At 38.0% G+C, this 17325-nt stretch overlaps 1 protein-coding gene across 1 annotated transcript in view; it reads left to right on the top strand.

The window, feature by feature from the left end:
• DNAAF9 (dynein axonemal assembly factor 9) overlaps nt 1-16164 on the top strand; it is a 78399-nt gene extending 62235 nt beyond the window's left edge. The window contains exons 30-37 of the mRNA XM_042807763.1: nt 3902-4037; nt 4394-4480; nt 5630-5736; nt 6438-6512; nt 6670-6872; nt 8673-8738; nt 9350-9443; nt 10992-16164. Coding sequence (XP_042663697.1) covers nt 3902-4037; nt 4394-4480; nt 5630-5736; nt 6438-6512; nt 6670-6872; nt 8673-8738; nt 9350-9443; nt 10992-11104 — 881 coding nt within the window. The 3' untranslated portion in view covers nt 11105-16164. The remainder of the gene's footprint in view (nt 1-3901; nt 4038-4393; nt 4481-5629; nt 5737-6437; nt 6513-6669; nt 6873-8672; nt 8739-9349; nt 9444-10991) is intronic.
• The last annotated feature ends 1161 nt before the right edge of the window (nt 16165-17325 follow it).

Raw genomic sequence — 17325 nt, 5'->3', positions numbered from 1 at the left:
AAAATGTTGGTGCTACAAATTGGGGAACTGACCAATAGACAACTCTCGTGGTTATAGCCGTAGGTGAAATGAAGAGAGCAGGAGAATGTTGAGTTAAGAATATAATGAAGTATCTCTAAGTACTGAGAAGTTAGGAATGCAAGCATGCCTTTTTATTTTATGAGAGAATAAAAAAAAAAATACTCAAAGCTATCTTATTTCTTTCTTTATTTTAAGTGCCGTTGTACAGACCTGACTAGGTGAGAATTTCTAATTTTTCAGGGAGAAACTAGAAAATGCTTATGACAAGCAAAGCTAATGTCCTTACAGTCCAAACACTGAAAGAAGGAAAAATACCGGAGGTTAGAAGAATGTTCTGGCAGCAAAATATTTCTGCGTGTTGCAAGGTTTTATCGTTTAGTTTTCAGATACAAAATGTGACATTAGATGGCCTAAAGGTCTATTTGTGTAAAGCAAATTGTTTCACATGAATAGGGGCAATTTTTGTGTAAAAAGTTTTAAGAGGAGAAGTATGCTTTGAACTGAGGTGCGATACAGTCTTAAGCTTCCCAGAGAAATGCAGAATTGAGTCACATGTATAGTAGAGAATTTACTTCTGCATAATTGAGAATTCAGTTCTGATGCCACAATAGTAATATTTAATAAGACATCCCCTTTGAGAGATACTTGTCACATTTTTTTTTGTCACGTGCCCTGATATTATTGTTTATGTTACTGTAGCATCAGTGGGCCACGACCATTGTCGTACTGGGTGTTGTACAAACCTGAAAACAGAAACTTGCCATGTGGGGGTAAGAAGAGACAAGTATGGGTATAGGCAAGTCGGAATTAATTAGACCTTTGGATGCTTACCTTGTCCAGATAACTGTCTTGCAAATTCTAGGAGCGAGTAGGGTTAGCCTTTTGCTGCTGCTTTCCAGGTCCCTTCTACTGTGTGCCTTCCTCTGTAACGAAGGGGTACCCGTGCAGGTTAGCAACATGACATCATTTTACAGGAGTGACACTTTCTGGTTGGAAAGCCCCAAGTCTGACAAACGGATGAGGATCAGGAAGAACCGAGAAAACCTTGAGCAGTGACCAAAGTTAGCAGTTTTGCTTTCTCTCTCCCTTGCGTACTTGTTGAAAATTCTCAAAACCATTTTTCCACCATCTACGTGCTGTAATTTCCTTTTGCTTCACTCCATTCAAATATGCCTCTTATTTTCTGTTTTTCTTCTTCCCCCCTTTCTAGCACGGAAGCTGTAAGATGACACCTTACTAGTCTAAAGGCACATTGGCATCTCTTGTGTTGTATGTGAAGTTCATTTACAGATTAAGACATCACCGTTGTTAAATATGCCTGTGGTACATTTGAGAGCAAAGAGGATACGTTATTTTTGTAAAGCATACATATTTTTATTCAATCCCTCCTGGTTTTTTACTGCTTCTTTTGAACGTGCTATTCCCTAGGCTGCAAAGACTTTTTCTTCTTTAGATGAGTGTATAAATAAGGAATTAAACAAAACTGAGTGGCCTTCAAAATGCAGTAGAAAGAGAGATGTCAGTGACAATTTAAGTAGAAAAGGTCAAAATTATTTGTTACTAAAGCTATGTAGGCATCTTCCAGTTCTCAGAAAGCTATTTTTCTTCTGGGTCACACTACCTGTCAGTCAGTTCAGAATCACGGGCTGTTGCCTGCTAACCCCGGACCAATTTTGGGGGGATACTGGCACCTACGAGCATTCTGCCTCGGTGTGTGCAGAGCCAAAGCTCGCCGGTTCCCCAGGCTCTGAGCAGTCTCCTGTTACTTCCAAGGCTGCGGGGGAGTTTACAAGCAAGAATGACAGCTAGTGCCCAAAAGCTGTTCCCCTTAGGCAAGCGCAAATCAAGTGGGGAGTGATGGAGAAAGAGTATGGGCGTGGAGCGTGAGGCAAGATGCACAGGTTTCTGATTTGTTAGATATTTTATTCCTTAAGTCTTTTTCTTAACTTTAAGCTTTGCCAGCTCAGTCCCTGACAATTACCTAGTCTCTCCAAAGCACAGTGGTTCTAACTGTAATGTATGCTTCAGAGCATTTATGTTCTGCAGCCTTCTTATTGTTCTGTGCCAACAGTACAGAAAGCATAACTATGCTTTTAATTAAACTCGACTTTTAAATCAATATTAAGTTTCGGGATATTAAGGAAAAAAACCCACTGTGCGTAGCACGCTCACAATGTGGTGGTTGTTGATTAGCTTATTCATACTTTTCATCTTCATTGCACAATCTACATAATAATTTCAAGCATGCATGTGACTTAAATTTCTAAGCGTGCTTGCTGTTCTCCCCCCCCCTTCCCTCCCAAATCTCTCTAAAGAGCAACTGTGTATTGGAGAAGACTTAGATGTTTCTGAAATTGGAGTGGAAACTTCTGTGGGAGATTACAAAAAGAGGAATACTAACGATGGAAATTTGCTTGGCTTATTATTAAAATTCTTGTTTGAAAGAGTCAGTGATACAGGTAACAGTGACTGCTGGAAGCATATGGTAGAATGTAAGTACCCCAGAAACATTTGGTATAGAAATTTCTGTGTAGAGAAGCCTCGGCAAGGATTAGTGGACTTTAATGACTTCTGTAAAGATCAGAAATAACTGTAGGCAGCAGATCACGGTGTGAACCACATTACATACTCTGCTTTAAATAGTGTTGAGTTGGGGGCGGGGGAAATGCATCCTGGTTCAGTTGTTCATGGCTATTTGAGAGTTTACTGTTCCGTCCTACACTCTACTTGTAGTTACGGGGAAGTGTCTGAAATGAGCTGCACACGTTGAGCAAAGAAGTAGCATTCCTTACACGTTCTGAACAGTACTGACATCCTGGGGAGGCCTGAAGAGTTGGCACTGCAATCTCTTTGAGGAACTAGGCTCAAATTCATTCTGGTGTAACACCTCCTTGATATAATTGGAAAGCAGAGATACTGTAGCACTGAAATTAGTTGGATGATAAGTGCGATATGTCATTTCACATTTTGTCCCTAATGAGAATCCCTTCCAGTGCCCAAGGCTTGATGGCTGTGAGCGTTGGTGTGTTATTTCTCATTGCCTTCAGAGGCATCTGCAGGAGCAGCGCTTGGTTCTCACTGAACGTGAAACTTGTCTTATACCTGACAAGGCAGCAGGTAGAACATGAAGACTGTGTTGCCATCTTCAAATCTTGGAAAGATTTTGCTTTAGAAGAGTAACCACTTCTTCAGTGAAATTGGTGGCACTAGGTGCAAGGTGAAGGGATGCTGTTAAGCCTGAAAAAGGAATTGCTTTTCTAGTGACACAACTGAGTGTTTTGGGGAATTGGGGCTCGGGAAAAAAAATTCTGTTGGTTTTCTCTGTTATCTTTGTTAGGTGCCATGTGGGTTGAGACTTTCTGTCTGAATATCATTTTGGGATCTTTTTTTAAAAGCAAAGAAAAAAAAACAACAAAACAAAACAAAAACAACAACAACAACAAAAAAAAACACCAAAAAAAACCACAAACAAACAAACAAACAAAAACTAACAAAACCCTTTTCCTGTTTTTGGAAGTGACAGCTGTCAGAGTCCAAAATACTGATTTTTAGCTGTTCAGCCGATCTTTCTACACACTGGATTTGACAGGAGGCTTTAAACATTTGTGGTTTTTATTACACTAGTCCTAAAATTGATTTTCCTATGAATTTATTATTTTAATTAATTTTTTTTTATTAATTGCATCTAAATTATATCTGTTAGATGAAAGGTTCCTTGCTTTTTTGTTGTTGTTGTGTTTTTTTTGTCTTTAATAACTTCAATGTAGTGAGATGGAAGGAAAATGAGAAGAATGGCTGTTATATCACTTACTTGTTTATTGCTATTGCTCACTGTTGCATACCTGACTTCTGGAATGTATCCTCTGATTTCCTTACACAGGACTAGTGAGTAATGTGGTTTTCACAAGTCATGCTACAGAGCAGAAGCATCCACTCCTTATGCAACTGCAGAGCCTTATCCGGGCGGCAAACCCTGCCGTTTCATTCATCTTGGCAGAAAATGGAGTTGTAACTAGGTAACGTTAATCACTGTCCAGGATCTGTCACTTTTGGCAGATGGGACACACGCATTTAGAAACATGTACTCCCGTGTTTTACTCTGGTAACTTATACAAAGGAGATGCAGATTTTTCTTTGTTGTTTCTCGTGAAAAAAGGCATCTTCCCTTTACATTTATGGTCATATAAATATAGGGATTAGGAAATGTATGTTTTTGTTTGCAGAGCATGACTTATGTTACGGTCATAGTAAGGGAAAAATACTCTGAAGTTTACTGTTACTAGCACTTTCTGTTTAATATAAGTAGGATACAGATAGTGGCCATTTTATTGAACATATATAATTAAAAATGTTCATCTTTATCTCTTTATAGGAATGAGGATATTGACTTAATTCTCTCAGAAATCAGTTTTTCAAATCCTCAGATGATGAGAGCTCGATATTTAATGTATCCTGGCTGGCAAGTATCTAGACTGAGAAATATTAAAACTATTTTTCTAATTAACTTGAAGATGAAAAAGTCTCACTAACTTAATTTATATATATTTTTTTTTCAAGATTACTCATTTGGAATGGGCAGTAGCTTTGTAAATCATTTTAAAAAGAGAGCTGATGAGTATTCTTAGTAGATACACGATTGCTGTCCTTTTATGGGGAAAAAGATCCTTTCTGGACACCATTTAAATCAATGGCAAGATTTCTGTTGCTTTTCAGAAGAGAACAGAACCCTCTGGGAATAAACTGGGAAGGATTGGGATGGGTGAGGTCAATAATGACTAGAGTAATTTCATTCTGACAGCTATTCAGCCTTACTGGAATGAACTTGCTATGTCAGTCTAGCTATTAGCAGAACAATTATTCATAAAAACCAGCAACCTTATTGACAGGCTTGGCAGAGGCTAAGGGCGCAATAATACATGGTACCAAGCTTTCCATTTAATACTGAGTGATATTTTTTTCATGGTTCAGGGTTCTTTACACATCTTGTTGCAGTTATCCATGCTGCACCTATTTGGCAGAAAACATAAACCTGTCAGCCATTATAACTCCTGGCTGACTGTTTTCTACTCTAGGTTTATAGTGCTGGAAGCACGATTTATTTACCTTGCCTTGCCAGTCCTGTATGTATGTATATCTTTTTATTCATAATTCTTGCTCTAAATTGGATGCAAGTAAGGCTCCTAAAGTAAACTGGCGCAAGGCTTGGGATGTCAGAGCTGCTTGTGGATTGCATGAAGCCGAAGGGAGAGAGAGAAAGCAGGAGAAGAAAGTATTTGAAATTTTTGGATAACTGTTAATCTGTGTGATGACAGTATGCAAGAATAGTATGTAGATAGTATGTAAGAAAAAAAAAAAAAAAACAAAAAACCAAAACACCATAGGAGGAAGGGGCATCGTAAGGAATCCTGAGCACTTTGAACAACTTAAAACTGTTAATATCAAATTTTCATGGATTATTTAGAGCAGAAAGCTTAGTATTTTTCTTCCTATGAGCAAGGCTTACCTGTGGTGAAACAATAAATGTTCCTTTTAAGAAGTTTGTTAGATGGAAAGCACAAGCGTGTGTGTTTTCTGTCTGTTGAAGGTGTGTGCTTCTTTTTGTCTTAAGGTATGAAGGCAAATATGGAGCTGGGTCTGTCTTCCCTCCAATGGTTCAGATCTGTGTATGGTTTAATCGTCCTCTAGAAAAAACACGATTTGTGACCAAATGTAAAGGTACAAATGAACTTTGACTGACTTGATTTAAATCCAAGTTTGAAATACTGAGAAATAGAGGGGAAGGAAGGCACTGACATAGCAGTTATTTAATTACTGCTGAAGTAAACTTTTAATTGAAAATTCAGCTTTCTTTCCTTAAAGTACAGTAAATTATCTTCTTCAGTGTTTTCTCTGGAAAATTGGCCCATGATTTTGTTCCAATTAAAATCTAATTTAATTTTTGGTTTCTAGAGTCTGACACGCTTATCTTCATGTGTTTGCTTTTTATTTTATGTTTAATTTTATTTAGTAGTGTTAAAATACAGTTTATAAGTGACCATCAGCTTCTACTTTTTATGCCAAATAATTCTTTTCAGTTGCTACAAAATAGGCTCAACCCTGTGTTAGACTAGTAGCGCAGATATATAATCATGCCTTTCCTTCTTTCCTTAGCAAAACAGTGTTAAGGAGCACCATTTTACTTTCCACACACACTGTAAGCATTCATTATGCCAAACAGATAATTATTATTCCCCACCATAGCAAAGAAATGAGAACATATAGAAACGTTATGTAGTGGGGCTGCGGGGGACGCTGCAGCTTCTTCCCCTGAAGCACTAGGATGTGGATTAGAGTCCTGTAGCCTAGGTCTGACCAGAAGCTACACCAAGGAGAAGAAAAATAAGTGAGATAATCTATTTGTCTTCTATTTCAAACAGCAATTAAGTCACTGCTCAAGCCAAGTCCTTTTTCTGGAAACATTTATCACATCATGGGTAAAGTTAAGTTTTCAGGTAAGGGCAAACTGCTACTTAGGCGTTGTCTTGTGATTGCACTGCACGTATATGTATTTGAAAACTTTGTCCTGTATTCTGTCTACACCTATGTGTTGATGTTAAATTAGATTAGCAGTTATCAGGACACTTCTTTCTTCTGTCTTCTCCTTGTTAGATTCTGACAAAGTGATTGAAGTCTGTCACAACACATCATCTAATTCACTAAGCCTTGTGCCTGTTCAGGAGGGGCCAACTCCTCCTGATTCAAGAAGCGATAACAGAGATTGCAGCAGTCAGCAGGAGTGCTTCCTCGTGTTCATTGGCTGCTCTCTTAAGGAAGAGGATATAAAAGACTGGCTCAGAGAAACTGCAAAACAGGTTTGTGGGCATGTGTACTTTTGTTCAGTTTGATCTGTTTGGCTTTTCTTAACGACAAAAGAAGGAATCCTAGTGTCTCCATAAAACATTAAAAAAAAATAATAAAAAAAAACAAACCAAAACAAAACAAAACAAATCTCCTTTCTCTTCCACCAAGGCATTAGCATTCCAGGGTGTAAATGTATTTCAGAAAGAGGACTAACAGTTTGCAAATGTGTATTGTAATTTGTGTATTGTTTTAATATCTGCTACAGCTAATTCACGGATTGATCTGCTCTTGAATGCTTGAGCAAATGGAGAATGTCCAGAATAAACACAAAATGGTTTAGCTGAGACACGATTGCCAAAAGCTAAAGTGTAGCATGAAATAAATCTTCTTGAAGTACCTGGACACTGCAAAGCTGAAAACCTGTTTTGATTCACTAAATTAAACCTCCTTGGAAGTAATCCACTGAAATGGAGGGTATATTTTTTTTTCGTTTTTGTCTTGCTTAATTTGTCAAGGGCGCAGCTGTGTAAGGCTTCATGTATTTCTGCATGGCTCATGTACCTATGCAGTAGAAGTTGGAGTAGGGAACGGGGAACATGCACGTTGTGAGAAGCCTAGCAAGCACGTTTTTGCCATTGTGGTGTGTTGCTCACTTCACACAGTGAGTGGCACGACCTGACCAGGAGTGCAGGACAGGATGGTTCGCTGCTACATAACCGAGAAATACCAACAGGTATTTTTGCCAGGCTGCTCGTCAAGGTCTTAGGAAGTGAGTCCTGAGGCTTGATTCAGAAATATACTTGAACAAAAACCGTTCAACCATACAAATTGCATATTTTAGCACTCTAGTTGGAACTTGAGCCTATAGTTCCAACTGTGCCCTTTTGTGATGGCCATTTTGGAACATTTGTTAGTTAAAAATGCTCATGGTCACCTCTTTATGGCTTAGAATTCGCATAGTATCTCTAAAAAGCTGTTCAAGAAGGGAAAAAAGCTTCCTGCAGACCGTTGTTGGAGCTGTTTCTAAGCCTCTTCATGTTCTCACCTCTGTTCTCCTAGTAGGTTGTGTTACTTCAGGGAAGTATACATATATTTTATATATATGTTTTTATATTTTTATATATATATTTTTTCTGTGATGATAACTCATGCTCTGTACATATCACATGGGTAATATATGGAAACAAATGCTTTTGACATATAAGCAAGCACTCTGTGGAATACAATTTTAATTTTATGAACATAAATGCTACTTCAAGTGTGAAGTGCTTCCTCGGAGCAGTTCAAGACCACAGATAGTCTGTACAATCTCACTAGTCATGGCTAACAGGGTTTCAGATAGTTCTGAGACTTACTGCATGCTGCATGAAAATAATGAATTATAAAACTTTTCAGACTAAAAACTAGATTGTTTTTCTATTCCTGTGCCAATTTTCTTCATTTTTTTCAGTAAAGCTGTATTTAAATTGCATTGTTTAAAATACTTTTAGAATTTGTCATTTTTACCGGTGTTTTATGTAAGATCACTTCAGTTTTACTTTTGTTTTCAGAACCTAGTTGTGAGTGCCTTAATATAATTGAATAATTCTGTCTAGAAAGGAATTTTTAAAATCCATGCTTCTAAAAGGAGTACTTCTGTGCCGGGCTTGAGCATGATAGCATGTGATCATAGGTTTCACTCTCGTTATCCACATTGTCAAGAAAGAACTTTCTGGTTTGTGGTTTGGGTTGGTGGTTTTTTAACATAACTAAACTGTAGTATCACATTGTCACTCAGTAGGTATATAACTATGGTCTAATTCTTTGTACAGAAGCCTCAGAGGAAAGCCCTGAAAACCAGAGGAATGCTAACCCTTCAGGAAATAAAAAACATTCACGTAAGTAGAAGCAATTAATAGCAAGCCCTTCCTTTGGCTGATTTTCTTAAATATCCATTTGTTATGATAGAGCACTTCCCATACCTGCCGTAACAAGTGTGCTGAGCACTAAATTATTACGGCATTTACTGTCTTTTGATAGACTTGAAACACAACTGAGGCTGTCCAGGAGGGATTTGAGATAGAAATCTTGGTGTTATCCCAGAGCTTCAAGTTAGCTCTGAAAAGTAGGGAGAGGTGTCAGATGTTTGACAAGCATACTCTTGTGGTTGCTGGTCCTTTCCCATCTTTTCTCCCTGTTCTGTGCTGTGCAGGTTGTCGCTTGCAAATTAGGATCTCAAATGCCTAATCCTGCCCTCATCAACTACCTGTAGGTTGTAAGTGCTCTCTGGAGTTGGGTTCCCCAGAGTTTGGCATGGCTGTGACGCCCCTCGTCCTTATGGATGTCATTTGTCATACAGAGCGCTCCTTTATATAGCCAGGAGCTATGCCTTCCTCCCTGGCTGTTAAGTTCAGCAGAAGGAATTGTTATTTTATCTGTCAAAGCTTTTTAGGATTGTTCCTAAGCAGTTTTGAGGTTTTAATGTCCAGTATATTCTTTCTTAATGTAGGTGAAGCGCCACCTGGATCCACTTCCGGCTGGTTATTTTTACAATGGGACTCAATTTGTGAATTTTTTTGGTGACAAAATGGATTACCATCCATGTATCCTTTAAAATGCGGGGGGGTTTTGGTGAAGGTTTTAGGTAAGCAACAAGCTATGCAAATCTGAAATGTAGACTGTCAAAGCCGATGACACAGTGAAGAGCCAGTTTGATTTGTAGGTAGTAATATGAAGCCAAAAGTTTTGTTCCTTAAATCTGCGCATGGCTACTTGCCATTTAAAGCTTACTGTTAAAACACTTTTTCAGAGATACGATTTAAGAAGCAGAATAGGAGCAACAAAACAATCCCAAACCATACATGAGCTCACGCAGAGAAAAATTTATGGACCACAGTTTGTCAAAGAAATATTTTTCAAACCAGATAGTGCTGTAATATTGCTTAATGCCTGGTCATGACTGATTAAAACTTCCAAGTGAATATAATTTTGTGTGCGTGCACACACTCAAGTAAACACAGGCAGGGCTGGTTTAGGTTTTACTATGGTATCCTTTTTTGTGCCACATTTTGCAGTGGAGCTGATGTTAAATGCTGATTGCTCTCATTTTGTAACTCAGCATGAGAAAAACCTTACTGGATACAATCCAGTAATATGAACAGGGTGTTCAGAATTAGGTGTGGAGTTGCATTTTTTTGTAATCACTTTTTAAACTCATTTAGGCAAGCAAAACCTTATTTTAAAACTACTTCAGCGTACAAGCAGTGTGATTTACTTAAGAAATTGTGGCATGTACACATCTGTAAATGCACTGTTCTTGCTGGTCTTATTTGGTGTCAGTTTATAGAACACGACCTACAGCTGAAGTAGGGTCATCTGGATTTCTTTCCAGAAATTATTTTTATTTTTTAATTTAAACCTGATCATATTTTTGTCTTTGGCAAGGAACGCCAGAGTAATACTAATGTTCCAGTGTGTTTCCCGTTCTTTTTTCTTGTTTTCATATCTTTCTATTGCTTTTGCCTTTATTATCGAAATTTCAAATTTGGTTTTATATTCCCAGTTTACTTTTCACTTTTAACTTCGACAAACTTTACAAAAATCTTAGTGGATTCTGTGATTCTATTTTGGAGTAAGAAAAACAGTTATTTTCTATGCCCTGTGGAACAACTTTAAAATTTTAAACCAGCAGACTTCTGTCTGCAGGGTAAGCTCCTAGTTATGGTGTACTAGCAGAAAATAGCCTAGCAGCAAACTTGGGCTTCAGTATTCACTGGACCTTTACTCCAACACCATCTTGGTGTTTGGCAGTAAAAGATGCAGGCCCTGGTCAACCACTTCTGGATTATGGAAATGTTGGGCAGTTTTGTAGACTTCCACTTATCCAAAATAACTGTAAACATCTGCAAACCTGCTGTAGTTTTGCTCTTCTTATATTCTTCCTCTCGATTGGGAAATGTCTATTGTGCAATTCCTTTATTCCCAGGAATAGAGTTGTGGTTAGGTCTGACTGCAGGACAACTGGAAGATAATACATTGAATTTCTGCTTTCAGTAGGGGTCCCTGACTGGCACGTCCTTCAAACCTGTGTGTTCTTTTCTAATCAACGGTGTTTGCACAAATGTTTTTTTTTCTTAGTTTTTCAAAATCAGTAATGGACCAATTCATGAATGATTACTTGGAAGAAGCCAACAGGGAAATAGAGAAGTACAACAGAGAACTAGAAGAACAAGAGTATCATGATCTCTTTGAGCAGAAGACATAAGCATGTGCGTTCTGTGCGTTTCCGAACCACCTACTGTCAGTAACCAAAAATGCTGTTGTCCTTGCTGGTTAACTAGAAAATTAAGTGAAATGTCAATTTTCAGCACTCCTTTTAAAACTAAGAAATCATTCCTGTAAGGTTGGCATTTTAATATGGTAACTGCTTAGCTGTTTGTACTGGCAGGTTTGCTTCCACTTCACCTTAGTTCCAGACTGTAAAAAGCATCCCATGGAATCTCTGGCTAGTAGTGGAAACTTATTTAAAAGAAGAAGAAAAGAAGCAAAACTGTATTTCCTAGTAGGTCAGAATGTAATCATGGAATTGGTCCGTCATGCAGATAATCAAACCACTTCAGTCTCTGTGTGTCCCTTGAACCTTGTTGCACAGGAGCTTTGAGCAGTGGTATCCTTCAGTATGTGGGATTGGAGGATGTTCCTAAAGCAAGAAATGGGGGAACATTTAAAAAACTCGGAAGTGTACCCAATCCCACAGTTTTTAGGGTGTTCCCAAAGCGAGAAATGGGGGAACGCTTCAAAAACTTGGAGGAGTCCCTAATCCCACAGCTGGTGGGGTGTTCCCAAAGCGAGAAATGGGGGAGCAATTAGGAAACTCAAAGTACCTAATCTCACAGTTTTTAGGGTGTTCCCAAAGCGAGAAATGGGGGAGCACTTAAAAAAACTCAGAAGAGTCCCTAATGCCAGAGCTGGTGGGGTGTTCCCAAAGCGAGAAATGGGGGAACAATTGGGAAACTTGGAGTACCTAATCCCACAGTTTTTAGGGTGTTCCCAAAGCGAGAAATGGGGGAACACTTCAAAAACTTGGAGGAGTCCCTAATCCCACAGCTGGTGGGGTGTTCCCAAAGCGAGAAATGGGGGAACAATTAGGAAACTGGGAAGAGTACCCAATCCCTCGTTTTTTAGGGTGTTCCCAAAGCGAGAAATGGGAGAACATTTAAAAAAACTCAGAAGAGTCCCTAATCTCACAGCTGGTGGGGTGTTCCCAAAGCAAGAAATGTGGGAACAATTAGGAAAGTCAGAGTACCTAATCCCACAGATTTTAGGGTGTTCCCAAAGCGAGAAATGGGGGAACACTTCAAAAACTGGGAGGAGTCCCTAATCCCACAGCTGGTGGGGTGTTCCCAAAGCGAGAAATGGGGGAACAATTAGAAAACTGGGAAGAGTACCCAATCCCTCATTTTTTAGGGTGTTCCCAAAGCGAGAAATGGGGGAACGCTTCAAAAACTTGGAGGAGTCCCTAATCCCACAGTTTTTAGGGTGTTTCCAAAGTGAGAAATGGGGGAACAATTAGGAAAGTCGGAGTACCTAATCCCACAGTTTTTAGGGTGTTTCCAAAACGAGAAATGGGGGAATACTTCAAAAACTCGGGAGGGTACCAAATCCCACAGGTGCCGGGACGTTCCCAAAGTGAGAAATGGGGGAACACTTCGGCATCTGCGTTTTTCTGAGGGGACAGCACGTATCTTAACCTCTGCACAGTTTGAATCTGCAATGGAAATTTTGACTTTTCTAAAGAAAGATGTTTATACATTTCAGGGTGAAATGAGATAGGGGAAGATATCTTGCTTTCTTCCCATGGTTGTTATTGGTGGTCTAGAAAATATGACATGAATTGTAGTGATCTGCGACTTGTTGTTGCTTAGCAGATTATCTCTGAAGGATTCTTACTTCACTACTAAAAACTAAGTAAGGCAAGAGAAGAGCGAGATTCTTTAGTAAAGAATTTCTTTTCATTAAAACAACTTATTTCCAAAGGTAAAAAATATCAAAAGATATACTTGAAATATGAAATAACTTGTTTGTGAAACATTCAGAAGAATTTGCACGCCATAACATTTCACTAAACTGATACACCGGGTTTTAAATACTTGCGACAAAACCTTTACTAAACATTACTAAATTACATTGTAATAGGAATTCTGTCAACTTGTCCTTTAACTTGATTTAGTGCAATTTTAAGTGAGACTTCATAGATCACTGACCGGAGGATGATAAGGTACCCTACCAGCTACTTAAAGGTAATTACTGAAGCTTATTTGAATAAGCAGATTATTGTAGAATTCTGTGTGTTCAGAATGTAGTCAAGTGAAAACAGTCCCAGGAGGAATTTTTTATTTTCATATTCCCTTGCCTTAGGAACAGCTCAGCCTTTTAATACAACTGCAACTTTTCTTTTTGGTCAGATGTGTGTAAGGCAGTAAGAAATAGAATTAATAAGTTCTTACAGTACTCTTAAAATACTTACAACATGTCCACAGAGTCTTTTTGTGGCAGGAAAATGACGTTTAACTCCTGTCATTAAACCCAAGGCTAGAGACAGTTTCATGCCTTACTTAAGAAATATATCTTTTACCTTTGGAATATGAAATGACTGAAATTTCAATAGGCCTGTTAAAAACTGAAACACCTTTTAGGTAGATTTTCAGTACACGTTGCTACTAGCTGGCTCGGTGCCTGTGCTGTGGTGGTTACACAGTGCCGAGGTGGAATTCCAGGTGCTGCAGATTGGGATATAGATGTTGATAAGGTTTCGTTATTAGCTTTCCTACTAGATACAAAGAGCTGTCTGAAGTTAAGAATATGTTTTTTTTTTTTTTTTTTTTTGCACACCACGAGACTTTATAAACTACTTGTATCCTGTTGAAGTACAGTAAAAGCCAGTGATTAGTTTGTGTTTCTAGGCTTTCTGGGGTAAACCCATATTACAGGTATAGAGCATCATGATAAGGCTCGTGAGTTTATCTATGCATGGCTATACTTTAGTCTTAATATACTGTAGTGCCTGGTAGAGTAAACGTAGCTAGCAGTGAATTTGGGGGGGCTAGCAGGTGTTTACAAACTAAGTACAGTTGATTGCATGAAACTATTTATCAGGCCAGGATTATTAGAGTACAAAATTCTGGTTGTAACACTGCAATAAAAAGGGGCATTAGAAAATTATAATTAACAAATTATAGTTCTTTGCCAATAAACTTAGTGTAAACCCAGTGTGCTCCTTTTCAGTACAAGTTATCTAATCTGCAAAGCCATATTTCTAGAATAGTGGTATGACTGTGTAATGTCAGAAGAAATACCAGTGGTTGGGACAACGGGCCCTTCGTTGGTGCTTTGTCTTGACTTGTAAATCAATAACAGAGTAGATTTAAGTGCAATTGATTGAGCGATAGATGAAGATACTGTAGCTTATCTTGCTCTGCTGAACTCTTTTTAAGAACTCCAATTTGTGCAGCTCAAAAACAAATGTTGATGGGGCTAATTCATCTGGGCTTGGCGCAGCAAGTTGTAATTACAAGTGAGATGCCCCGTGAACAAAAAAGAAAGCAGTATTGAAAATTGGCGCGCTACTGTGCAAATTGAGCCGTTCCTTAAAAACTGAAACAGAAGAGCTCAGAACAAAGGCCTAGTATACTTATATACTGTACTGCATGCTATATGGTAATAGCTGTGTATTATGAAGACCTTTCACCATACTGGTACTATTTCAATTAATATATTTTGGTATGGAAATGAATTGATTACCTCAATTTTATTTTTCTTTTTTAGTTTTAAACTGTGACTTTAAAACAGAAAAAATACCGAAATAGTGAAACTGTGACAGTGGTATCCTTTAAACATAGTAGTGCCTTGCAGATGACACCATTTATTCACAAAGCATAAAATAAATGGATGTCAGGGGTTGTATTGCTTGCACCCTCTTTTTTTTTAAAGGAAAAACAGTTTTGGTGAAAGGACTTAATTTTAACCTAGTGAAGAATATTAGCACAAATGGTTAAACTGTTTAAAAGAAAACTCTTTGAGGACTAAAATATGTAAATGCCTGATGCTGCTGGTAGTTTAATAGCAGTTGCTGATTATTTTGGAGTTACTTCTAACAATCAGCAGCACTTTTCTTTTTTTTTTTTTAGAAGAGCGTAACTTTTGTACTCTGGTCAGAGATGTTTATACTGTGTCAAGCCCCAGCTGTAGGGTAATCTGGTTTCCTCACTCTTTTGCAGTTGAGGTGAGGGTTGAGATACTTGTAAGGATCTAGTTTTGAAAAATTTTATAGCTACTGTAAAACTCAAAAAAAAAAAAAAAAAAAAAAAAAAAAAAAAAGCACCATTTCTAAACCACAAATGTTTGGATACAGCAAAAGTGCCATTACACTGTTCCTTTTATCTTTTACTGCATTTTGAAAATTGGTAACAGTAACTTTGTGTCCAGGCATTTCTGATATTGTGAAGAAGTGCTGAGAGTCCTCAAGGGGTTTACATGCTTTGCTGACCTCCATGTTAGCAGCTTGTGGTGGTGTTTTTTTTTTTTTTTCCTCACCGAGAATGAGTGTGATCAGAAGTTACTGAAGTTATAGGGAGAAAAATGTGATAAACTTAGGAACATTTGCAACTTGAACTGCGCTGCAGTCTCGGAGTATTTTATATTAAGCTGTGCAATTTGGTATTAGTCCAATTTTACACTTTGCAATTAACAAAACTGATTGCAGAGAAGGATTTAAGTTGCACGTAAAAGTTCCCTAATAAGCTTTTTATTATTGTTTTTTAATTGAAACTTTCCTGAATTTGCACAGATTTAAGCTCTGGAATACTTTGGTATTCTTAAAAGGGAAAAATTGTAACTAGTATAGTGAATTGTAAACTGTGAGTTGTTAGAACCGCATTGTTGATCTAATTTTAGATTGTTTAAAAATGTACCTCAGAAAGCTAGTGAGAAATTGCTTCATTTTTACACAAGTCAGATACTAATGTAACACTTCTCACTTTACAATGTGCCAAAATTCACTTTTATACTAGTTCTCAATGCTTTAATATTTGCAACTTTAAGTTAAAAACTTGTATTTACAAACACTACTGTAACTTCAGTTAAACTGAATTGTGTGATTGAAGCTTTTTGCCTATTGTATTTATTACACAACTTGATTCAGTAAATATAAAATTACCTTTCCATTTATTTTTGTATTGTTTTACATGTTTATACCTGCAGTTTGTGTGACTTTTACACCTGTAACTCAGATGTGATAGAAAAAAACAATAAACAGTATCCATCTGCTGTCTGTCTTTGACTGCTTTAATAAACTCACTGTTTCCTAAACTTGAATTTTTAAGCTTTGAGCGGTTTTCTTTTAAAATTTGTTAGTTTTCTAAACTGGCAGAAAGGTGACTAGTTCATATGCTTATATGTTTATAGTTTCAGATTTAAGGTTTGGGGTTTTTTAAGCTGATATTTTAAGTTTAGAGCTTCGCACTTGAGCTTCTAATTGGGTAAAATTTAAAACTCATTGTAGGATAAAGGATATTAAGCCGCTTCATGCCTGCTGTCTCTGTCTTCCAGCAATTGTATGTAAGCATAAATTGATAGTTGCATATACACAAATGCGGGAGCTAGATCCTACTCCTTGTGTTTGTAAAAATGAGGATGCAGTTTCAGGATCAGCTTCTGCTGATCTCAAATCAGGCTGCCATTGAGAGGGCGATCCCGCCTCACCCTCCTTTTCGTGCCGTGGTTGCTGAGTGGGAGGCTGTGCATGAGTCAGATCAGTTTGCTGATGAAACCGAATCTGCAAATAATTTCTGTCTGTTTGACAACGCTTTTGCATTTTATTTTATTTTATTTTATTTTATTTTATTTTATTTTATTTTATTTTTGTAGGAAGGTTTCGCGCTCAATTGATTTCTATGAACTGTTTATGTAAAAACAGCGTGTTAAATTCAGCCTGGTTTGCATATTTCAAGTACGCACAGAAGAAATAGCAGCTTCTGATGCACGGACTGTTGACTGAAATCCAGGAGTTTTATTTTGCTATGCAACCGGTTCTGAAAAGCATCTTCTGCTCATAAATGCCCTTGGGCAGCATCCACTGCTTTTGAGCTGCTGAGGACAGGGCAGTTTCCTTTTGACTTGTTGGTATGTGCTGTCCACGCAACACTAAACGCCTTCCCTAGCGTTATGTAGTGATTGTCTGAGAGAAGCGGCCAGTTTATTAGACTGCAGACCCCACAGAATCGGTCACGGGTGGGTTTTGCCAAGAGCTTTTGGGTCCTGTTGCTGCAAACGTGCGGGCACATGTTCCCTCCTGGACCCGGGAGGGTTTCCACCATCCCTCACCTGCTTGAGCAGGGAAACCCAGAGCCTCGGCCATGGCTTACCAGGTGGTTATTCTTAAGATGCTCTTCAAATGCAGAAAAGTTGCTGAAAGTCCGTGAAAGAAAA

The sequence above is a fragment of the Tyto alba genome, unplaced genomic scaffold, assembly GCF_018691265.1.
Source record: "Tyto alba isolate M040663 unplaced genomic scaffold, T.alba_DEE_v4.0 Super-Scaffold_6, whole genome shotgun sequence".
NCBI classification, from domain to species: Eukaryota; Metazoa; Chordata; class Aves; order Strigiformes; family Tytonidae; genus Tyto; species Tyto alba.
The sequence above is the reverse complement of the archived record's forward strand: the minus strand, read 5'-3'. Positions and strand labels throughout refer to the sequence as shown.